At 45.1% G+C, this 22722-nt stretch overlaps 1 protein-coding gene across 2 annotated transcripts in view; it reads right to left on the bottom strand.

Moving 5' to 3' along the window:
* Positions 1 to 4652: 4652 nt before the first annotated feature.
* Positions 4653 to 22722, bottom strand: part of SYNE3 (spectrin repeat containing nuclear envelope family member 3) — a 97330-nt gene continuing 79260 nt past the window's right edge. For both annotated transcript variants that reach the window (XM_081016085.1, XM_081016086.1), the window contains exon 19: positions 4653 to 14948. In XM_081016085.1, coding sequence (XP_080872211.1) covers positions 14751 to 14948 — 198 coding nt within the window. In that variant the 3' untranslated portion in view covers positions 4653 to 14750. The remainder of the gene's footprint in view (positions 14949 to 22722) is intronic.

Genomic DNA, 22722 nt, shown 5'->3' with positions numbered 1-22722 from the left:
CTATGACAATGAAACTTCACCCCTGATCACTGGAAATATCATCCTTTGGCTTCCCATATTTCATCAGGTGTTGGTTCAATACTTCCAGCTAAATCCAACAGGGACTAGAAACTTGTTTTTAAAAAGAAAAGAAAGCTGAGAGTCTCAGTATATGGCATTATACCATATTTCTGTACTCCCATGGAATCATGACATACACACACCCTAGGTTATAGGTCAATTCAATTTAGATGGCAATCCTAGTTCTTTAACTTCTGAAAATCAACCTTTAGGTCCATGTTGGGAAGCAGCCAGAACCTTTGCACAGTTTTGTCATTTGCAAATTATCAAAGATGTGGCTCCCCACCCCCCAAAATGGATTTGAATGTGTGCCTGGAAGTTAAATACACACACAGCCCAATGCCTAAATTATAGAGATGTATCGTCTGGGTGCTTTGCAACCCCTGTGCTAAGAAATGATATGACGAGAAATGGTTGTCATGTAGCACCTTTGCAATACTTTATTATCCCATAATGAGAAAGTGGCTTTAAGTTATTGGTAATAAAAAGCACTGCTGATGGGAAGGAGCAACGTCATTAGGTAGCTCCCAGGTATTCCAAATGATCCCCTTTCTGGCAACCAGTCATGATCTGCTCCCTGTCTCCATTTTCACTTCATTGTGTTATCTCTTTGGAAGTCAGGAAATCCCAGCAGATGGAACAGATCGTCCATCATCTCCATTTCTCTTTCTCTCTCTCTCACCATCAATAGTTGAAGAGGGAGGAAAAGTCATTTAAAAGTTCACGGAGCCTTGCTTTGGTTCAGCTGACTGCCTTAAGGGGATCCACCAAAAAATATAGAAAGATGGACAGCTAAACAGTTTTTTTTATATTATGTATACATTCAAACTGCCAATCAGGAAACATTCCTCTGAAAGATTCGCTCTTTTTATTTGCCTGAATAGTAAAACAAAACAAAAAAAACAAAAAAAAAAAAAAAGAGGAGAGACAGAGAGAAAGAGGCATGAAATACTTAGTGCATTTGTAATGCACAGCAGATGGGAATTATACATATTTATGGACACTGTTAACCACATCTCTCCCACATTACTCTGATGGAGTGCATGCATAGACTTCGCAAAAAATTATTTAAAAAAAAATTAAACAGCCCATTAGTACAATTTATGAACAGGGCTTCCACTAAGGGAGCTGTATCGAAAGGTCTATAGTCAGTACGGTGCAGCCCAGCTGATACCATCTGTTTGGTGTATTCACTGAAGAAGATTATATTACAATCCTTAGTAATGCCACAAATGCTACAGTTAAACTGGATGAGACTTCGGCTTCATTCCACTGCAGCAATATGGGTTTATCGTGAGTGATTTTCCACAGCTGGAGGTGGAGACTTGATTTCATGGAATCACAAGAAATAAAATTCTGAAAGCTTGAAATATTAACCTAAAGGGGGACAAAAACAAAAAAAACCAACAAAAAATATCTAATTCCTCTGCATTAAATCTCTACTGCATGATGCATTTGGCCGAACCCTCTAGACAAGGTCAGATTTCAGTGCTAAATGTTTCTGAAAGGGATTGAACCAAGGATGGCTCCAACTGTGTAGCTGCCTGTTAGTGCTCATTTCATGACTATCACTTCATCTCTGGCAGTCTTGTCCCTTTCCATTCACTTTTATAGAAATCTAAACGATGGTGCCATTGAATTGGGGAGAAGAGCATTATGGCACAGCTCCTGAAATTGCTTTTATTCTGGCAAGCGCGTTTCCGACTTGAAGGGAAAAGCAGAAGACTCAGACTGTAAATCCACTGAAATGCATTTGATGCACTCCCTGTCTCAAGATGCCATGACTTAGCTAGGGACCATTTGAAAGCATAAATAGGCGCTCTCTTTTTGCATATATCTCTAGTGCAGCGGTTCTCAACCTGTGGGTCCCCAGATGTTGTTGGACTACAACTCCCATCATCCCTGAGCTCTGGCCTTGCTAGCTAGGGGTGATGGGAGTTGTAGTTCAATAACAACTGGGGACCCACAGGTTGAGAAAGACTGCTCTAGTGGGATAGAGAAACACTTGTGTGATTGGGAACTGTGTTTACCCTTCTCCTGTTCCACCACACTCAGAAGTTCACGTATGTGGCCTGGGAAAGGACATTCACTTTGGTGTTCCCTAACCTGTGGCATTCCCTTCCACACAGAGGCACATTTGGCACCTTCATTGTACAGTGGTACCTCAGGTTAAGAACTTAATTCATTCCGGAGGTCCGTTCTTAACCTGAAACTGTTCTTAACCTGAGGTACCACTTTAGCGAATGGGGCCTCCCGCTGCACAATTTCTGTTCTCATCCTGAAGCAAAGTTCTTAACCTGAGGTACTATTTCTGGGGTAGCAGAGTCTGTAACCTGAAGCATCTGTAACCTGAGGTACCACTGTACATGGAAACTGAACCTGAGTAAGCTCAGAAACCCCTGGAGTCTGTTGCCAGCTGGAACTTCAGGCTGTGTGCAACAATATTATAACTTCCTCTTGACCTTATGGTGCAGGATGGGTAAGATAACAACAACTGTCACTGTGTTCATGTAGCTCAATAGTATATCCAGCAACTTCTCTGACCATCTGTCTGGAAGCAGAGGCTGCACATGGTAACTGCTGCTTTCTTCTCTAACATAATTCTGGAGTCCCCAACGTGGAGTCCTCAGACATCCCCATTGGTGCCCCTTGTTGGAGGCCGGAGCTGTATGCCCCACAGGCCTGTCATATGTTCCTGAAACTAGCCTGCTACCCTCAGGCACATTGGAGAACACTATCCACTTGTCAATGTTGAAGGAAAAATCAACTGCTGGGCCATTCAGCCTCTGTACATGGAAAAGTGGCAGGGAGGGAGGTCAGAGGCGTCATCTTGTTCTTTGCCTCAGGCAGCAAAATATCTTCTGCTAGCTCTGCTGCCTGGACGCAAAGGTCTCAAACATGTTCCTGTTTGGGCTGAGTCTTTGCCTCAACATCTCCCTACACCTGGCATGTATCTGTGTGTTCTTCAGCTCCGACTTCCTGGCTCACCTCTTGACAGCTGTTTATGGCTCAACCTTGACAAAATGGGGTTGTTTCATTGGCCCTGGATTACTTACTTCTAGATGTGTGGCCTTGCTTCTGGAAACAGACCCAGAACTGCTGTTCAACCGAGTGGAAATTGTGAGGGCTCGGTGTCGTTGGCTGAAACTATGTTCCTTGGCGATTTGGTCCCCATTTTTCATTTAACGGGCTAGACTTCAGCCTGCCTCCCGGCATCGCAACAAAGATAGTATTACGAGCAGAAATTCGCAGCGCCGTCAAAGTGGGCAGCAAAAGGCTATTCTGTCACTTTTCATTCACCTGGGGTACTACAGTTAAACTAACTGGAAAAGACTGAGGAGGCCAAGGAAGCTGAACATTCTTAGCCCTAGGAAGAAAGCTGTGGTGAGGGAAAGCCCAGAGCTGCCATAATCTGAATAGTAACCACTTGTTCTCAGTGACTGCCCTGGTCTGGCACTCGCAGAGAAAAGATTTGGGTTAAATAGGAGGATTTTTGTAATGCCGAGGCTAGCCCAGCGGCAACAGGATAAGCAACCATCTGCAGCAGTGTTTTGTTAAATAAATAAACAAGAGATCCACGATTCTCAGAGAGGTTGAAGTGTGCTTTGCTAAATGAAGCCACCTACCCCCACCATATATGACCAGTGGTGCCATCCCAACGAATGCCCACTAGGGCTGCAATCCTGTAAACATTTGCCAGAATTAAGTAAAGATGCGTTAGGATATTGTGCGCGAGGGTGGTAGGACTTGCGCTTTTTCTTTTCTGTACACTCTGCAGGCTGGAGATTAAGCGGGTATTAATGCTTATTAGGAGAATCTTAGAATTGGAAGGGATACCCCAAGGGCATTCCAGTCCAAACAATCTCAAGACACGGTCTCCCATCCACTTTGGAACCATGCTGGACCCTGCTTAGCTTTGCAAATGTGCTAGCTGTTTTATTGCTGCACCACTCGGTTGCATATTTAATGGCGCCAACTACTGCCTGTGTCATAGTGCCATGTGTCAGAAGGGGGATGGAGGAATAAACTGAGTGAAGCAAAGGTGTACGAAAGGCAGCACTTGAAGAGAGAGCAGCCAAATCATACTATTCGCCTAAGTTAAGAAGCTGTTCTTTTAATAGGAAACCAGTGTGCTATTGATCAGACTGAAGGGAGAAAGAATAAATTGTCTACAATAGGCTGGCATATTACATTCCTCCATAACAAATAGTAAGAAGAATAGTAAGAAGAATAGTAAGAATAGTAAGAATAGTAAGAAAAATCGATTATTTTATTAGTTGCAACTAGGGTCACAGCCGCATCATGCGTCTAAAACACATGGCCTCCCCTTAACAAACCACAGTTCCCTTTTTCATTGATTTAGTAACAACAAAAGTGCTATGTTTGTACAAACCACCATTCCCATGATTCTTTAGGGGAAACCATATGCTTCGAATGTGTTTTAAATGAATAGTGTGGATGTGCCTAAAATTAGCATCATCTGCTCATTATTCAACTTCCTCAGACATCTGGATTCCATGTGACATGTGCAGAACCCCTTTTGGAATAGAGGGGTCCCCCCCCCACAAAAAAACCCAAACTGAAACGACAGCTTACAAACAGGAAGGCATTTATTAGAATAAAAATATATGCATTTTTTTTTAATTAAAAAAAGCCATTTACAAAAATACCACAGTGACATTAAATGAGCACGCAGAGGATTCTTCTTTCTATCTTTTTCTTTTAAAAAGTGCAGCTCTTCAAAAAGACAACAGTCTCATGACAGGGTTGCCAAATGTCTGGAATTTCCTGGACATACCTGGAATACTGCATTCAGAGGCAGTGTCTGGGTGGAAATTGGCAAAATCCGGACATATGGCAACCCATGGTGGCAGTGTCGTTTTTGCCGATTTTCCTTAAAAACAGCTCAAAAACGTAACTTTTGTGTCTGGATTTTTACTTTTTGAAATATGGCAACTCTATCTTGTGAAGGAGTTAGGCTGCTCAGCATTTCTCTGTATGACGCCAGAAAGCTTTAAAAAGTCCAGGACACAAAATCTGCCTAAGATAAGGTACAAACTGCCATATCTCGCACATGTACTGAGACATCTGTTTGGGCCCACACTTTTTAAGCTAAAATGAGCCCAGCTTCTACAAACATAGTTCAAAACCACACACCCTAGGACAGTGTGATGGAAATGGTCCCTACAGTATGGGGTGTTTATAAGTGCCCAAGCTAAAACATCAAAAAAGGGGTGGGGTAGCAGGAAATATGAAGCCTGTGTCCTAGTAGTCCATTGTCAAAGGACCATGATTGCCAAGGAAAGCTGGGAATGATGTACACTTGCTTCAGCCACCTGGGTTGTTTTACGAAACCCGTTCCTTGAACTATGCAGGGCCTTCTAGGAACACATGTCTGCATGTAGCCAGTCTTTCTATACATTAACAGATCCACTGGCAGATCCACGCCATGCATTTAAAGCCCACAGCTTCCCTCGACGAATCCTGGAACCTGTAGTTTCTTAGGGGTGCTGGGAATTAAAGCTCCATGAGGGCAAAACTCCAGTTCCCAGGGTTTGTTGAGGGAAGCCATGTGCTTTAAATCTGTGCTGAATGTGCTTTAATTGCTCTCTGAAGGGACCCAGAGAATCTCTCTAACACGTGGAAATGCTCTGTCCCAACTATTTACTACCACCAGTAAGCTCCATTGATCATGTGTCTTGTCAGGTAGGATGAGATGAGATGATAAGGTAACTTGGAAAGAAGGGCCATAGCTCCATCTTAATGCCTCTGATTTGGTCTACAGCAGTATTCCCAACCTGGTGCTGTCTAGACATTTTGGATTCTGACTCCCATTAGTCCCAGTCCGCATGACCAATAGTCAGGGAAGATGAGACTTGCAGTCTAACAGCTGGAGGGCATCATGTTGAGGAAGACTGGTCTATAGCATCTCCCATTCAAGATCTCGGGTGCTAAACTGAGAAGGATGCCTGCCTGAGATTTGTTGAGCTGGTGACTAGAAGGCCCAGGGCAAGGTGCAGCATAGTTTTGATTCAATATAAAACACATCTCTATCTCTTCTAGGTGATGCAGGGTAAGAAACGAGGTTCTATCTCTGGAAGGCAGGAAAGAGGATCCTGGCTAAAGACGATCCTGGCTAAAGAATGATCATGATCCTTGCTCTCTTTTCCTGAGCCGACAACACACTCAAGTTAGCACAAATAGAAAAGTTACAGAAATGAAGTGGATTACTTTTGACACACACACAAAAGCATTTTGCTGCCTGGTGCACTGTACAGAAGAAGCAAAGATGGAACACCCAATGAGTTGACTTACGTTGCAGAATTGCAAGTAGAAACTGGTGTCACTGCAATTTAAAGCACAATCGATATTCCCGTGGATTGGAGCACTGGTCACACTTAAGAGTCCATTCATTTCACTGGATCATGCATAGAAGCATTGCTCCGTGGTTTGCATTCCTAGACACTCATTGGTACCAGACTTTTTGTGATGATCTGTAGCTCATCAATTTGCTTGACTGGTACTATATCGTATTATGTAAATAAGCCGTACACATAATGGTTCCCCTTCCAAAAAACACTATGGAGTGGTGTCCAGTCCATAAGAAAAATTCATGCATGGTTCAGGTTCACTGACTAAAGAAGTCCCAGAATGCTATCTGTTTTTCTGACACCTTAAAGAATAACAAATATATTGTCATTGCCAGCTTCAATGGACCAGAGGTTATTTCATCAGATACATCCTTATGCCACAATATATGTGCTAGTCTTTAAGGTGTCATAAAATTCTTGGTTGTTTTAACACTGGAAAAACATTTCAAACAGCCATTTGTACAGATATCTGCATGTAAGATCAGCTCACTGTGAAGTCACACACACACACACACACAAGTGTTAAGTTTTGGGGTAAGTTGTTTGAGATGCTATGGAGATGAAAAATCATTATCATGTGAAGCTAAAGGTTTCTTCACATATTAGGATTGTGAGATATTTCTTCCTAGGAGTTTCTAAGCTTTTACAGATGGGTGACAATAACAGAGTATCTGATGAAATGTGGTGTATGGGTAGAAGGATCAACAACAAAAGGACTTGAAAAATCTACCTCTAGGACAGAACCATAGAGAAAATAAATACCAGGAAAGGTAGCATGCTTAGATAAGGTTCCTAGGCAATCACCCATCCAGATACTGGCCAGACTGAAAGTTCTTAAACTTCAGAGACATAACTAAATCTGGCACTAATGATATTATGTGTATAGTGGCTAGAATTCTTAGCACCCTTCCAAAACTACAATTCCCAGGATTCTTTTTTTGGGGGGGGCAGGGAGCCATGGAAGTTAAATTGTCATAAATATTAGTTATATATATTAGTTTGCTGTGAAAAGGCACCCCCGGATAATCAGTATTTTCACCATTTACTTTGCTTTTATGTCTAAAAGTTAAAAACCCTGATAATTCAAACACAAATCCACGGGTATCCATGTAACTTGAGAAAAATGCAATATTCAGTTCAAAATTCAAACATCCCCCCCTCCCGGCAGCACCATAAAGAGGTCAATTCCAGCAAAATCCCAATAGCATGGATGGAATGGATGAGAACCCTTTTTATTATCTGAAACTAACAGGATCAAGCCTTAGCAGAAGGGAAAGCTTAGCACAATAAGCTCCCCCCCCCCCCAAAAAAACCCTCTCCACTTTTATGAAAGCATTCTTCCTTTTTATAAAGCTGGGCATGAAAATTATATGGATGTGGAACGTCACCTTCCTTTAAATAGTGCAATTATGACATTTCCTATTATATACAGATCACAGCAATGGTTAGGCTCTGCTTATGGAGCTATGAGGCAGATGCATGTGCGAGGCAATGCCAAGCCTGCGCTCTTTTACTCTTATTGGAGTTGACAAAGGCTTTTCGTTTTGAGAAAAATAGACAGACACCCCCCAAGTAACAACTGGGGTTGCAGGAAAATGATGGCTTCAAGGGGCAGAAGCGCTAGGCAAGTGGGTGGGAACAAGACCAGTTTGCCGCCTTCTCTAGAAATTTGCTATGCCTTTTTTGGAACCAATCTACACTAATTCCAGGAGGAGACGTTGATCAATGGCTTGTGAAAAAGAGAAAGATTGCAGGTAAATGCTTTGTTACTGCCGCCTGCTCACGGTTACCCCCGTCTTTTCCTTCTGAGAAACACAAGACCCTGTTGTGTAGTACAATCGGCCTAACTGGCATTTTCACACATTTCCAGCAGGAAGTGGGGCTCCGGGCATCAAAATGCACGGCTGAGCTTGTAAAAGCCATATGACAAAGCTGGAGCAAGAGAGTCATGTTTGAAAATGCGTTGCCTTTCCTTCCTGATTGAATGACACATTAACGAGTAAACAAACAAACCCCTGTGTTGCAAAATATGAGTCAGCAATATCAAAAGCAATGATGGCCAGAAACAATAACAATGTGAAACACTTTATGGAATAATTCAAAACATTAAAACTAACTGAAGTGTCTGAAAGTCTCTGAAAGTCCTTAAATGAATCACGGTGTCAGACTTTACCCAGTGGAGATCAAGCTGTGAAGCTTTGTATAATCAGCAAACGTCCAATTCTGATGTCCAATTCTGAACTCTGCTGAACAGTATTTCCAGATAACAACTTCTGTTTTGCTGAATTCTTCATCAGCCAATTAGTTCAACACTCGTAAGTAGAAAGATATGTAATTTCTTCATTAACCAATCTTTTTTCGAATAGATATGCAGTGGTATCTCGGGTTAAGTACTTAATTCGTTCCGGAGGTCCGTACTTAACCTGAAACTGTTCTTAACCTGAAGCACCACTTTAGCTAATGGGGCCTCCTGCTGCTGCCGCGCTGCCAGAGCACGATTTCTGTTCTCATCCTGAAGCAAAGTTCTTAACCTGAAGCACTATTTCTGGGTTAGCGGAGTCTGTAACCTGAAGCGTATGTAACCTGAGGTACCACTGTAATGAAAAAATACTCTGGAACAGTGCTCATGCGATTATGTAGTCACTGTTGACTACAGTTTGTTAGTTTTGATGTTTTAAATTATTCCATAAAGTTTTTCACATTGTTATTGTTTCTGGCCATCGTGTTGCTTTTGATATTGCTGAATGACACATTAGACAGGGGCCGCTTCCTGTGTACCTAAAGTGGGGTGTCCGTCTGCCAATTTGCTGCTTAATTGTGGGGAGGGCAGAGTAGGAAAGGGTATCTAGTTATGGCAGAGACTGCGCTTCCCCTGACTTCCCACCACTTCTAGTGAGGCTAGTACCTCGATTTGAGATGTTGGAGAGCTGCCGCCACCAAGCAAATGGTTTGACTCCTACTCTCACTGCCCTCAGCCAGCATGCCCAATGGTTGGGAATGATGGGAGTTGGAGTCCAGCTACATTTGGAGGCCCCCCAATCCTGCATCTCTGCTGTAAGGCACTCTCCAATGTTCAAGTCAACTATTGCTGTTGGAAAAAGCAAGTGCATGCTGTCTCTTCAGGACAAATCAAATGTTGTGGAGCCTCTAAAGCACAGACCCTACGGGGAGACTTCCACTAACTTGTCCTGCCTTGAGGGTGGCTTGATTTCTATGCTAGGCACAGGGATGAGAGGGAATACTCTAACTCTCCTCTATCACATTCTAATGCACATTCCAAGAACCAGATAGTTACAAAAAGCAGCAAAAAGAAGTAAGATCCTAGCCATATCAAAGTCAAAGTACGAGGTAAACACTACATTCTTTTAAACTGCTTTTTAATTGTATTTTTTGATTTTTTAAAAAATGTTTTTAACTGTTTTATGGGCTTATTCAGCTGTTTATGTTTATATTTTGTTTATGTATTTTGTGTTTTAGATTGTAATTTTACCTTGTGAACCACCCTGAGACCTGTCGGTATAGGGCGATATATAAATTTAAATAAGAATAAGAATATCAGCCTCCTCATTTGCCTGCATTGGATTCCCTGTACATACCTGCATTTACAGTGGTACCTCTGGTTACGAATGCTTCAGGTTACGAGCTCCACTAACCCGGAAGTAGCTGCTCCTGGTTGTGAAGTTTGCCCCAGGATGCGAACGGAAATCGCATGCCGGAGGCCCCATTAGTGAAAGCGCACCTCAGGATAAGAACAGTTTCAGCTTAAGAACGGACCTCCGGAATGAATTAAGTTTGTAACCAGGGGTACCACTGTAGTTCCTTGTAACCTATAGCTATCAGGTTTAAATAAAAGGCTGGCTTATGATATCCTTAAGCTCCACAAGTCATTCTGCACTGGAGGCTCGAGGCAGAAAATAGGCTTTTCCCCTGCCACCATTCCCTGGGAGTTGAAGTCAGTTTGAAAGAGGAAACCCGGCATGTTTCATTTGTTTGCTCATTAATATATGCATTTACACAAACACTTTGCCCTAGTATAAGCATTCTTCGTAGACATTACTTGTCTGAAGAACTGCATTGCGAAAATTCGGCAAAGTACGAATTCTGAAGGGGGGGCCTTGTTTCTGTTAGTGCATTTCCAGAAAGTGCAAATTAGGTAAGTTTAAGTGCAAACTGAATCAAATTCCCCGCCCTCTGCCCCCATTCCTACCTGGAAGCGACCCCAGTTAGGACCACCACTTTCCCCACTCCTTGACAATGCAGCCTCACCAGCAGTATGTGTGAATGCCTTATGGGAAGACAGCCTGGAAAAATATACGACTAGCCAATCCTTGTGCAATTTCCGAAGCAGAAAAAGTAACAATGGGTTGCTTGTGGATCCCCTTGTGCAATTATAGTGGTGCCGTTTAGACTACAGGTCAGCTCAGCTTTTCCAAGATAAGTCTTATTCTTTGGAGACCCCTGATAACACTTTAGTAAACACATGCCCAGGTTTTAAACTAAACAGAACTGAGGCAGGTTTTTAATTTTTTTTCTTTTTTAAGGAGGGATATCGAATGCTAGATTTCTTTCTCTCTCAGAAATGAAGACCACAGCATGAACTGCACGGAGTAATGGCAGAAAATGAGTGGATCTGCTTGCCTCTTAGCCTTACACAAATATAACGGATCTAAACAAGAAAAAAGCTAACTTCTTTGTTCCACAGAAAAGGGGGGAAATCACATGAAAGAGAGAGCTAGTGTAATATTTTGGAAAACACCATGATTCTGCAGAGAGCAGGGATTAAAGGCGATAACGGCTGATAAAGTGATCATAGTCTATCAGCAAACAAACAATTTCTAGGTTCTGAGCAGGGATGCTGAGACAAAAGCTGAGCAGCTGCAGCAGCAGCTGGGTTAAAGCAAGAAAGTGGAATGTCTCGGAGCAGACTGATACGTCGAATACCAAGCTGGACTTGTCTGCCACCTTAGGTGACCCCCGCATGGGCTAATGAGTGTGCCGGGTTGAGCAATGAACAAGTCAGCCTCCGGTGGACACTCGGGTAGCCAACAGCATAAGAACATCCTGTGCAGTTGGGCTGCTAACATCCCTGTGAAGCAGCCTCCTTATTTGCAAAACGTTAATAGTAGTAATCTACAGCGGCAAAATATTTTAAGCACAGTTAATTGATATCAGTAGACCTTTCCTCTGAATAATTTTTATGGGACCAGAGTGCAAAAAGGCAGTGAAGGACGCCAGAGCAGGAATAGGCGCAGAAAGAGAGAGGAAGGGGGTGCAGTTCCAGTCTTTTTTTTCCGGAGCGGAAGGGATGAAAGCATCTTCCAGATCACCAGGGTAAGTGGTGCACCCTCCTTGCTCTAGCAAGCGACTGAGTTGTTAGTGAAGTTTTTTTCTGTTGTTTGTGACAAATCAGCATAGAGGAAGTCAGAGAATGGGGGGGGGGCAGAAATAAACAAGCAGAGGTTGGACACTTCTTTCCTTTCCTTTGATGGAGTTCCTTCTTCATGCTGGCCGTTCAAATGGTAACACTTCTTTGCAAGATTGTTTAAAAGCTAAAGGCTGAGATTCAGCTGGCTGAAGGCCTTTTGTTAAAGCCTAACGTGCTTTACAACTTGGAACTGATAAGCATCACGGAGTTCAATCAAGTTTACTCGCAGGTAACTATGCAGAGGGTTGAAGCCAAGCCATGTGTCTGTGATCAGGGATGGGAACCAATTCTCAGAGTGGTTTAGCAATCAATCCCTCTTCCCTGGGAACTCCAGGGGAATAGGAGTCTCCTAACAACTGTCAGCACCGGTAACAAACCACAGTACAGGATTCTTTGGGGGAAACAATGACTGTTAAAATGGTACGATCCTTTTTTATTATTATTGTATAAAGCAAATGGGGCCTAACTTGCAAAGAGAAAAGGGCTCGATTGGGCAATATGAGAGGCTGAGGTGTGGAGGGTGGTGACTAGACTCTGTTAAGTCCAGTGATGATTTCTCCATGGATGGGTCATTTAGGCCAACGCCCTGCAATGCAGGGGCCAGGAAGGAATCCTCACAACAGCCCACTGCAGAGTGGCCATGTAATGCTGAATATTGTGGGGTAGAGAGTGAGTGAGTGAGTGAAAAACTGGATAGAAGGGGGAAAGTCAGCATCCTGGAAGAGGAAGTCTTATAGGGCAAAGTTTTCGAGACCCTGGATGTGCTGTCATATTCAGCAGAAAATTAATTCCATGCTGAGAGGAGGTTGGTGGGGGTGGGGAGACCCCAGGCTGCCAAAATGTGTTTCCAATTTAGTTTCCCCTTCTCCAACAATTTTTTTTTTTGGGGGGGGGGGAATATCATAACATTTGAAATGTTGAAGTGACGCTGCCACTATTTTGCTCTGACCTCTGCACATGGAAAGAATGTCTGCTATGTTGCCTACATTCACCCTACGCTTCTGCCTCCTCCTCCTTCAGAAACATCTCTCCTGCCAAGGTTGGCAGGATCTTTTGCCGGTTGGTAAGAAGTGAAACAACAGAGAGGGGTCAATCGGACTCAAGTATTTCAAGTTATGTTAAGGGTGCAAGAGAGAAAGCCTTGATAACAGGAGCGTAGCAGTAACGGGGAAGAGAGACGAGATGGCACAGCAAGGTTCAGGGGCCTCATCTTGCATATAAAACATAGGAAGTCTGTGCAGGATCAGGCCAAAGACCCATTCAATTCTCATAGTGGCCAACCAGGTACCTATGGGAAGCTCATAAGCAGGACCTGACTGCAACAGGACTCTCTGTGCTGGCATTCCCAGAAGCTGGCATTCACTCGGGGGCACATTGAGTCTTCCGGTGCCACAGAATTCCCAGGATAATCTCTTACCTTCTCACACTTTGGGTAGAACTGGCGGTGAGAAGTTCAATGGTTGCCACTAAAAAAAGGCAGCTCCATGTGGAGTTCCCTTCCTCCACCCATAGAATGTAATTATGAAAACGTGGTATGATATCACTATCTTGCCACAGCCAATCGTGTGGAACAGGTACAGGGTTGCGACTGTTAGCTGATTAATTGGTTAGATTAACGGACTAATTCCTTTTTGAACAACTAAATAATAATAATAATGCTCTGATTAACTGGGTAGCAGTTTTTTTAAAAAAATCTTTTAAATGCATGTACATATAAAAACAGAAGAAAGAAAGCATCACCTGTAAAAGAGGTATTTCCCATTTTCTCTCACACGGAGGAGAAAAGATAGGGCCTTCCAGTGGTGTGCGGTGATTTTTTTTGTAGGAGAACAGAGTCAGCTTGCGGGGGGATGTTGCAGGTGTGAGCTTCGTGCCTCCCTCCCTAAGCTGGGCAGAAGCTTCCCGGGCTTCAGGAAGGAGGCACCAAGCCTCTGATAGGATGCTGGATCCCAGCTGCCTCCTTCGCAAGGCTGAGCAGGCTTTGAGAGGGTGGCAGGAGGGCTTTTGGAGCCTTTAAGGGACTAGCCTAGTTCCCCTAGTCCACTGACCACATGCTGCTGGTACCTGGTGCAAAAGCAGATGTCCACCCTCTAAAGCAGGCATCGGCAAACTCGGTCCTCCAGATGTTTTGGGACTATAACTCCCATCATCCCTAGCTAACAGAACCAGTGGTCAGGGATGATGGGAATTTTAGTCCCAAAACATCTGGAGGGCCGAGTTTGCCTATGCCTGCTCTAAAGATACAGGCAATATGTGTTTGCTGTTTCGCTTTAGTTCTTTCTCATTTCCAAATGCATGCAAACTGAATAGATTTAAGTACTTAATCAACAACTACAATTAATCAACCAGGATCTCTTCAAGCAGGTGGCAGCTGTAGTTTTCATAACATTCATGGGTTGAGGAGATGGAACTTGACTTGTGTGGCTATCTTTCCCCTGCCCACATGATAGCCTCACATTTGTCCCCTTTTGTGGTTAGGCCTTAGCTTTTGGTTTCTATGCTTAGACAAGGATTTAGTTGAAACATCTACTGTTACTCAACGAAGACAAAGGCATAAAATAAGAACAGCAATAAAATTGGCAGGGTTAAAAATGGAAACGGTGATTTCAAGATATCTTTCATTGAGACACATATATAAAAATCATATATACAGTATAAATATAGCCATATATTTTAAAAAATATAATTTTAGCTCTAAGTATGAATACTTCATTTCTATGGACTGAGCCTATATGGACAATGCAGGTCATTTGACCAAGTTTCCAGTTTACACGGGTCCCTTAGTGAGTTGCCTTGGATTCTGGGGGACCTGCAGGAGGCGAGACACCTCAGGGAAAAGCCACTCGGATAACTTAATCTGTCACCTCAGCTGCACCTTCATGCGTAGAGGACTTTTAAGTTGGCGGTGGGCCGTTGTATCTCAGCACCAGGTTGAAGGAGCGGGCGTAATTGTTGGCGAGCTTGCAGCTGTGCGTCTCCTCTACGAGAGGCAGCAGGAAGGCGAGGAGAAGGAGGAGGAGCAGGAGCAGCTGGAGAGGCAAAGCGGCGCAGCAGACGCGGCGCAGGAAGGAACATGCCCCGGCCGGTCGTCCCTGAAAGACACAAACCAAATGGAACATTAATGTCAGGTGCTGGGCAGATGAAGAGGAGGGGTGGAGACCACCTCCCCAGGAGCCCTCCAGAGAGGAGGAAGGGGCAGATGGTATTGATCTACAGGACTGGTCCGACACAGGGCACACCCCAGAGCAGAGGTAGTCAAACTAAGGCCCACGGGCCAGATACGGCCTACTGGACTGGTTAATCTGGCCCACAAACCTTGCGGACCCTGCCACTCGCTCGGTAAGCCCTGCGCTAAACAGGCGCAGCGCAAAGGCCTTGCTGAACGGAGACTGACTTCCGTGACACGGCCAGCATGGCTTCTGATTGGCTGCAGCCAATCAAAAGCCGTGGATGCCTGGGCAGGCAGCGATGCTGGCAGGCTTCTGATTGGCTGCAGGAAGCTCCTGCAGCCAATCAGAAGCCACGGACGCCTCTGGGCGCCGCTCCTTCCTTCCCGCTGAGGCGGCCGAGCGGGAGGAAGCAGCCAAGGGGGAAGGAAGCGGCAGCGGCGTGAAGGCTGCCTCATCTGCCCAGGCCAGTGGCGTGGGCTCTGTGCCCCACCAAGACAGAGGACGCCGATGCTGCCGAAGACGAGGCAGCGTCGGTGCCTGCAGCATGAGTAGCATAGGTGGGGGGAGGGGCTTTTGGGAGGGGGGTGCTTTCGGGAGGTGGTGGGTCCGGCCCCCCACAAGGTCTGAGGGACAGTGGACTGGCCCCCTCCTGAAAAAGTTTGCTGATCCCTGCCCCAGAAGAAGAAGAAGAGGGAACAAGTTGGGAAGTAATGGGAGATGAGGAGCCAGGTGTCAGGCTTCAGGGAATCTGATCCTCCTCCCTCACGGCTGGCAGCCAGAAATGGAAAAACAAGACATTCTTACCATGGTATTTTATTCAATATTCACACAGAGATAGAGAGAGACGCATGATGCCATCTCTCTTAGATAATGTCGTTGCTCCGAGTAAAGTCCCACCCCCTCTGTCTCTCCTATTCTACGTCATCCCTGTGTTGGCTGATCTGTGCTTTCTGCCTCTGAGTTTTCTGTTCTCCTACTCTCAATGCCCACCGGGTCCTGGGGGGCCGGGGTCTGGAATGCTTTCTAAAGACACTGAATCTGTCAGCTGTCTCTCCCCTGGTGCTTCTTCCTGCTGCCCCTCTCCCAATATCTCCCAGCTTCTCCCCTCTGCAGCCTCTGAACTATGACCTTCTGCAAACCACTGTTCTAAATCTATACTGTCTTCCTCTTCTTAGGAAGATTCAAGAGAATGGGGGGCGGGTTGACCCCCACCATTCCTCCTCAGTCCAGTCCCTGACATCAGGTAGCATTGAGTAGACTGAGCCTGAGCAGCAGCTGACCGACACGCTGTCACTGAAGTGTCTCCCAGAACCTGTTCCCTCCCCACAAACCAGGCATTCAATAAGAATACCAGAGCAGAGGGCTCGAAGGCAGGTGGCCCTTAACAGCAACCATAGGAGAGAGGAGGAGTCTGATGAATAAGGAAGTATGGAGAAAGGGGGCATGGACCTTGACTTGGAGCAACGTTAGATACTGAAAGCTGCTTGGTTGCCTTGCCTTGGCACCTAGAATAACCATAAAAAGGACTAAAAAGCCTGTGATTTCTCCATCTCTCTGCTTTCCTGGGCAATCACACTTGAACCTCCAACAGCCTGACAATTAATGAAGGCTGCCTATCTGAATCCAATGGGGCACTGCCCATGCCTATTGGATGGTGGCGCTATAGGCCCTAAGTAAATATGCAGTTTCCCCATGGGGTAAGCCAGGATCCTTGCTTGGATGACTCTGGTCTCCCCCACCAGCCCCTGGACTTTTTTGGAGGGGGGCAGGTATATGCCTCAACATGTCATTGATGTGCATTCGTGGTGGATTTATACTGGACAGCCCACGCATAATTCTGCTTTTTTAGTTGTTCTGCTGTGTTCGCCCAGTGTTGTGACATTACTGCCATCTGCAGGGGCACTCCTGAGGACATAAAAAGACATTGCTGGATCAGGCTATTGGCCCATCTTGTCCAGCATCCTGTTCTCACAGGGCCCAACCAGATGCCTGTGGGAAACTCGAAAGCAAGAGCATTCCGCCCACAGGCAATTCCTTGCCGCTGGCATGTTTTGTAAAGCAAGCTTCCCTAACAGATTGCATATGTTCTTTTCATTAACATCTGCATTTGTACCCACACTTCCCCCTAGGAAATGCACTTTTGTACACACAGCTTGGCTAGAGAGCTGCAGTGAAAAATTCAGAGAAGTGCAAATTTCAAAGGATAGCCGCATTTTAATCATCATCTAGTTTAGGAAAGTGCAAATCAGAAAGGCACACTTTCAATATGAACTGAATCAATTTCTCTCCCCCCCCCCCAACAGCAGAGGGGACTATAAGTGTTTGGAGAACAGGAAGTACAAGTTAATCACACATTCTGTTCACTCTCTCCCCTACAATTTTTAAATGCATCAAAAACTAGTACTGCAGGTGAAACTACACAGAACGTTAAATGTGTCTTTGCTCCTGAAGTGACATTTCAGAGAAGGGATTTACATTATGACCACAGCAGGGAAAGAAAGTACCCATTTCCTCATCCTTGCCTTCTGGGTTCCCAATAATTATTTGCTCTTCCCAACGAATACAATTTGCATTTTATAATCTAATCTGCAAGTTTATTATTTGTTTATTAAATTTGTATTTAATTATACCCGCAGGTCTCAGGCGATTAAAACATAAAATCGCAACATCAAAATGCAAAATGCATAATAAACACACACACACAAAAAGGGCACTGCATGTCAATCAGAGAAATGTTTTTGCCTGGTGCCTAAAGGTGTATAATGAAGGCACCAGCCCAGGGGTCAGCAACCTTTTTCAGCCGTGGGCCGGTCCACCGTCCCTCAGACCATGTGGTGGGCTGGACTATATTTTGAAAAATATATATGAACAAATTCCTGTGCCCCACAAAAAATAACCCAAAGATGCATTTTAAATAAAAGAACACATTCTACTCATGTAAAAACACCAGACAGGACCCACAAATAACCCAGAGATGCATTTTAAATAAAAGGACATATTCTACTCATGTAAAAACACACTGATTCCCAGGCTGTCCGCGGGCCAGATTGAGAAGGCAATTCGGCCGCATCCAGCCCACGGGCTTTAGGTTGCCTACCCCTGCCCCAGCCGAACCTCCCTGGGGAGAGCATCCCACAAATGGGGAGCCACTGTAGAAAAGGCCCGTTCTTGTGTTGCCACCCTGTGGACCTCTCATGGAGGAGCACATGAAGAAGGGCCTCAGAAGATGATCTCAGGGTCCTGACAGGCTCATATGGAAAGAGGTGGTCCTTACACGCGAAGAGGCATTGAACCAGTGGAGGCTCTTCCATTAGGTCAGATGGGGCTACCAGCCTCCCTCTGCCTTCAGCTAGCCCCCATTTGCCTGCCTTCTTACTTCCAACCGGTCTAAGGAGTCGCACTGGCTGTCACCTTCACCTTCCTCATTATCCATGTTGCCTTTCTGAGGAGGAGGATTCTGTCCTTGGATCTTGCCCCACATCATGTCGGGCTCCTGGCTTTCTGTCTCACAAGTCCCAATAGGCCACAACTGCATTTAACATCAAACTTGGCTTTGTCCCTGAGCCATTAGCATGAGGCGATTTGATTCTTGGCACACCATCTGATAATTTTCAGACCATGAAGCCATTATGTAAGGCAGTGGGCCCTCTACAAGCGCTAGCAATGCTTCTATGCAGGAACGGACCACACCCTCAAGAGACACAAGGTGCTGAGCAAAAGGGGCTGGAGGTTTCTGGGTACCATAAAAAGGGCTTCCGTGAGCCAACGTTTGGGGTTGACCTATGTGTGACAATCTGCCAGACGCTAAAATCTCTAAGAAAATGCTTAGTGTTGCAAACGATTTTTTCCAGACAATTTCTCAGCCTCGGTTTCCTCAAGGGACAACGCAGTTGCTTTTAGTATTAATTTTGAGATTTCCATGCGCCAGTTACAAATTTTCCAACCTGTGTTGCGTGCCAGACAGGAACTTGGTGGCTGCTGGAGAGAAATGGCCGCCTTTGGTTGGGTATTCAGTTACAACGAAGTGCAAGTTTCACACACTTTCCCTCATGGCCAAAGCTCTGCTTCATGTTTGTATAGGTTTGCCGAGTTCAAGGGCAGCCGCCATTTTGGGATATACAGCATCTGAATCTAGCCATGGGCCTTCTCTGTTTAATCTCTGGACAGCAGCAGAAAGCTCCGGGTCCCCACCCCTTGCACCTCACTTTACAATCAGGCTGACTTATTTTCATTGCTCCCTGTACAAGCCTCATATTTTACAAGATGCCAGAGAATAAAAAGGGAAGTGGAACAGATGGTGAAATTTGAGTCCAGCGTATAGCAGTAGCCTTTACAACTGGGTCTGCTGCTCCAAAATGGCTCATTATAAGAAGGGCAAGGGAGCAAAATGGGCCAGGAATCCAATTCTGGCCTTACAAAAAGGTTTGGTTTCCTTCTGAGAACACCGGAGAAGCAGAGAACACCAGACCGGCACAATGCATTATGGGGGAATAACAGCCTGGGTGTCTACATTAAAAATAACCACGTCCCATGTTTGCCAGGTCTCACCCCGGCAGAGTGAATTTTTCATTTATTTATGAGATTTCTTACCCCCACCCCTTCACTGAAATGTCCCAGGGCGGGCTGCAACAACGGACCAGAAATAGGTTTCATACAAATACAAAAGCAAACAATCAAGCAAAAGCAGAACAGTATGACTTAAATAATCTTCTCCTTCTTTGGCGATCACTCATAGCCGAGGAAGACTGTCTTCCATAAACACGGTTTTAACAATGAGTCTGTAAGTGACTGTGAAAGCCAATTCTGGATCCACACGTCCTTCTACAATGGGGACATTGGTTTCCAGGCAGGAGTTGATCATGGTGTGGATTTGCCAACGTGCCTTCCTTTTAGCACATTTGTCCCTTGCATCCTGAGTTCGAGTGTCTTCAAAGCCCATGACACCTTTGGTAAAGGCTGTTCTCCAATTGCAGCACTCACAGGCAAGTGTTTCCCAATTGTTGGTGTTTATACTACATTTTTTAAAACTTGCCTTCAGACAGTCTTTAAACCTCTTTTGTTGACCACCATCATTACGCTTTCCATTTTTAAGTTCGAAATAGAGAGGCTTAAATAATATGGAAGAGGTAGATATCACAAAACAAAATCCTTTTAAGAGCCTGCTGGATCAGGCCAATGGCCCATGCAGCCCAGCATCCTGTTCTTATAGTGGCCAAGCCTGTGGGGAAACTGCAAACAGGATTGAAGCACAAGAGCACTCTCCCCTCTGGTGGTTTCCAGCAACTAGTATTCAGATACATTACTGCCTCCGACCAGAGGATAGCCATCATGGCAAGTAGTCATTGATAGTTTTATCTCCCGTGGATTTGCCCAATGCTCTTTTACTAGGAGTGAGTGCCATAGTTTTACCACACACTTCATTTAACTGTGAAAGGTAAAGAGGTGTGTCTTCAGTGTATGACTGGAAGCTGTACAACAAAGACAGCAAGGTGCACCTCTACGAGAAGGGAGTTCCAAAACTTAGAGAAAGACGTCTCCCTTCCGGGCCACACTTTTGAGGGGGGCAGAACTACCAAGAGAGCCCCCTCTGCCGCTCTTAACTGTGCTGAGGCACCGAGAAAGATTTCTGTTGTTCAACTTCTCACCCAGTTGCTTTGTCCAACGTCCTTATGCACCCAGCAGGGAAATTCTAGATTCAGGGCTGCCAGAGTTCAGGTTTACAGAATCTATTTCGCTGTGTGTCGTTGTTCAGCTAGAACTTTGACAGAGATGGCCCAAGACATTTTGCTGCCCAAAGCAGTCAAGATGGTGCCCACTATTCCGTGTACAGAAGTTAAGTGGACTGGAAATTGAATCTTCCTCAAAGCATGGGTGCCACCTGAGGTGACTGACTCACTCTACCTAATGGTAGGGCCAGACCTACAATTCCCAGCACTCTTAATGAACTACAGCCCCCAATGTTATTATTTCTGGGGCGTGTAGGCACTCTAAACGTTTGGCGTGCATGCAGCCTCAATGTAGCCTTAAGTAACTCCTGCCAAATTCACCGTGAAACAGCACAGCAACTTGTTTTTTTGACATTATTGCATAACAGAAGGGAAATCAGGGGTGTGTACAGAAATTGCAATGAGGAAAAGTAGGTTTCTAGCTCTTTGAGGTTCATGGGTTGGAACATCCCCCCAAAACTACAAGTCCACCAGGGTGCAGGAACTGAAATTCCTAAGAGTTTGGGGTTGGACAATCTTTTCTTAGATGGTGAATGTAATGGCCACAAGAAAAATCCAGCCTCAAGCCAGTTGATTACAACCCTTGCTCTCCAGTGAGCTGAAACATTCCCATAACTATTTTTGGCATTGCGTCCTTTCTATGTTTCCTGGAAGCTGAATGAGATTTTGAAGAGTGGGTGCTTAAATTAATCCATCCCTTGGGATGCTTTGACATGCATGCCTAGCATCTGAGTAAGTGGCTCAAAGCTGCCATAATCCTGGCAGCATAAAGAAACAATTGCGGCACAAAGGACAATAGTCTTGCACCCAGCTAGATGCCCCAAAGGAATCTTCCATCTCCTAAATCCCAGGGGGACATTCTAATCCGGGGGGGGGGGGGAATCAGAATTGCTTAAGGGCAAGTGGGAACAAGCTTCATTTCCCTAGCTCCCCCCCCCCCATGGCATGAAGGGTTACAACATCTCAACTAAGGTTATTTTCCTCAAATAACCTTAAGCAAATAACCTTCCTTAAATTAGTTGCTTTGCCTTCATATCCCAGGCAGATGGATAATAATCTACTTAAAGGATCTGATGATTAAGCAGTATATAAATCCTGCTAAGTAAAAAATAAATAAAAATAAAACTATACTTCTGTGCTGCCTTTCAGCCTCAGTTCCCAACCTGTAAAATGGGAGAATGGTGACCTAGCTCACAGGGGTGTTGTGAGACATGAGGAATGTGAAGCAGTTGGTAAACTGTGGTGCTGTTTCGCAAACAAGCTGCACACTATGGTTCTGATTCTCCCTTTCAACTTATCCCTACTGCCCTAAGGCAAACACCTGCAGGAGAGGTCATGTAAATCCAGCATTCCTGCCACGGCTTTCCCTCCCACCTGCTCTCGGCTTGGCTTTGCCTTATCCGGCAGCCATACTATCATGCTTCATGACTCAGCTGGTCGCCATGGAAATGCCTGGGCTGTCACAACTTCAGCATTGAGATGCCGCTGCAGGATCAAGGAGTGGGAAGGCACCATGGGCTTGTTGACTCAAGGCATGATCAAAATGCCATGCATCTTAGCTCTGCAGAGCACAAAAATTCAATCGCTGGAGCAACGGTGGGTCTCGCCAATAACACTGCCGAGGACAGCGAGGCACTGAGGCAGCTGCGGCCATTGCGCAAAATAACCAGGTGTGAAGACAGACATTAAGAGTGCTGGCAGTGTCGGAAGGGACAGAGTAAGACGCTGAATGCTAGGGAAACCTCAGGCCCGGGGTATAAATGCCCCTCTGTTTGGCCCTGGAGACTCTGCCCAAGCCATACCCATCACTGGCCATGCTTCAACACTGAGTGCTTTTTCCTGGCTGGAATGGGAACTCTGAACTCTGAGAATGCCTCTTGCTTGTCTGCTTGGAGGAGACAAGGTGGGGAAAATGAGTGTGTGTAGCAATGACCTTCCTATACAGAGGTGAAACTCACATTTGTTCCCTT

The sequence above is a fragment of the Podarcis pityusensis genome (assembly GCF_964106645.2).
Source record: "Podarcis pityusensis genome assembly, chromosome: 1".
Classification (NCBI taxonomy): domain Eukaryota; kingdom Metazoa; phylum Chordata; class Lepidosauria; order Squamata; family Lacertidae; genus Podarcis; species Podarcis pityusensis.
The sequence above is the reverse complement of the archived record's forward strand: the minus strand, read 5'-3'. Positions and strand labels throughout refer to the sequence as shown.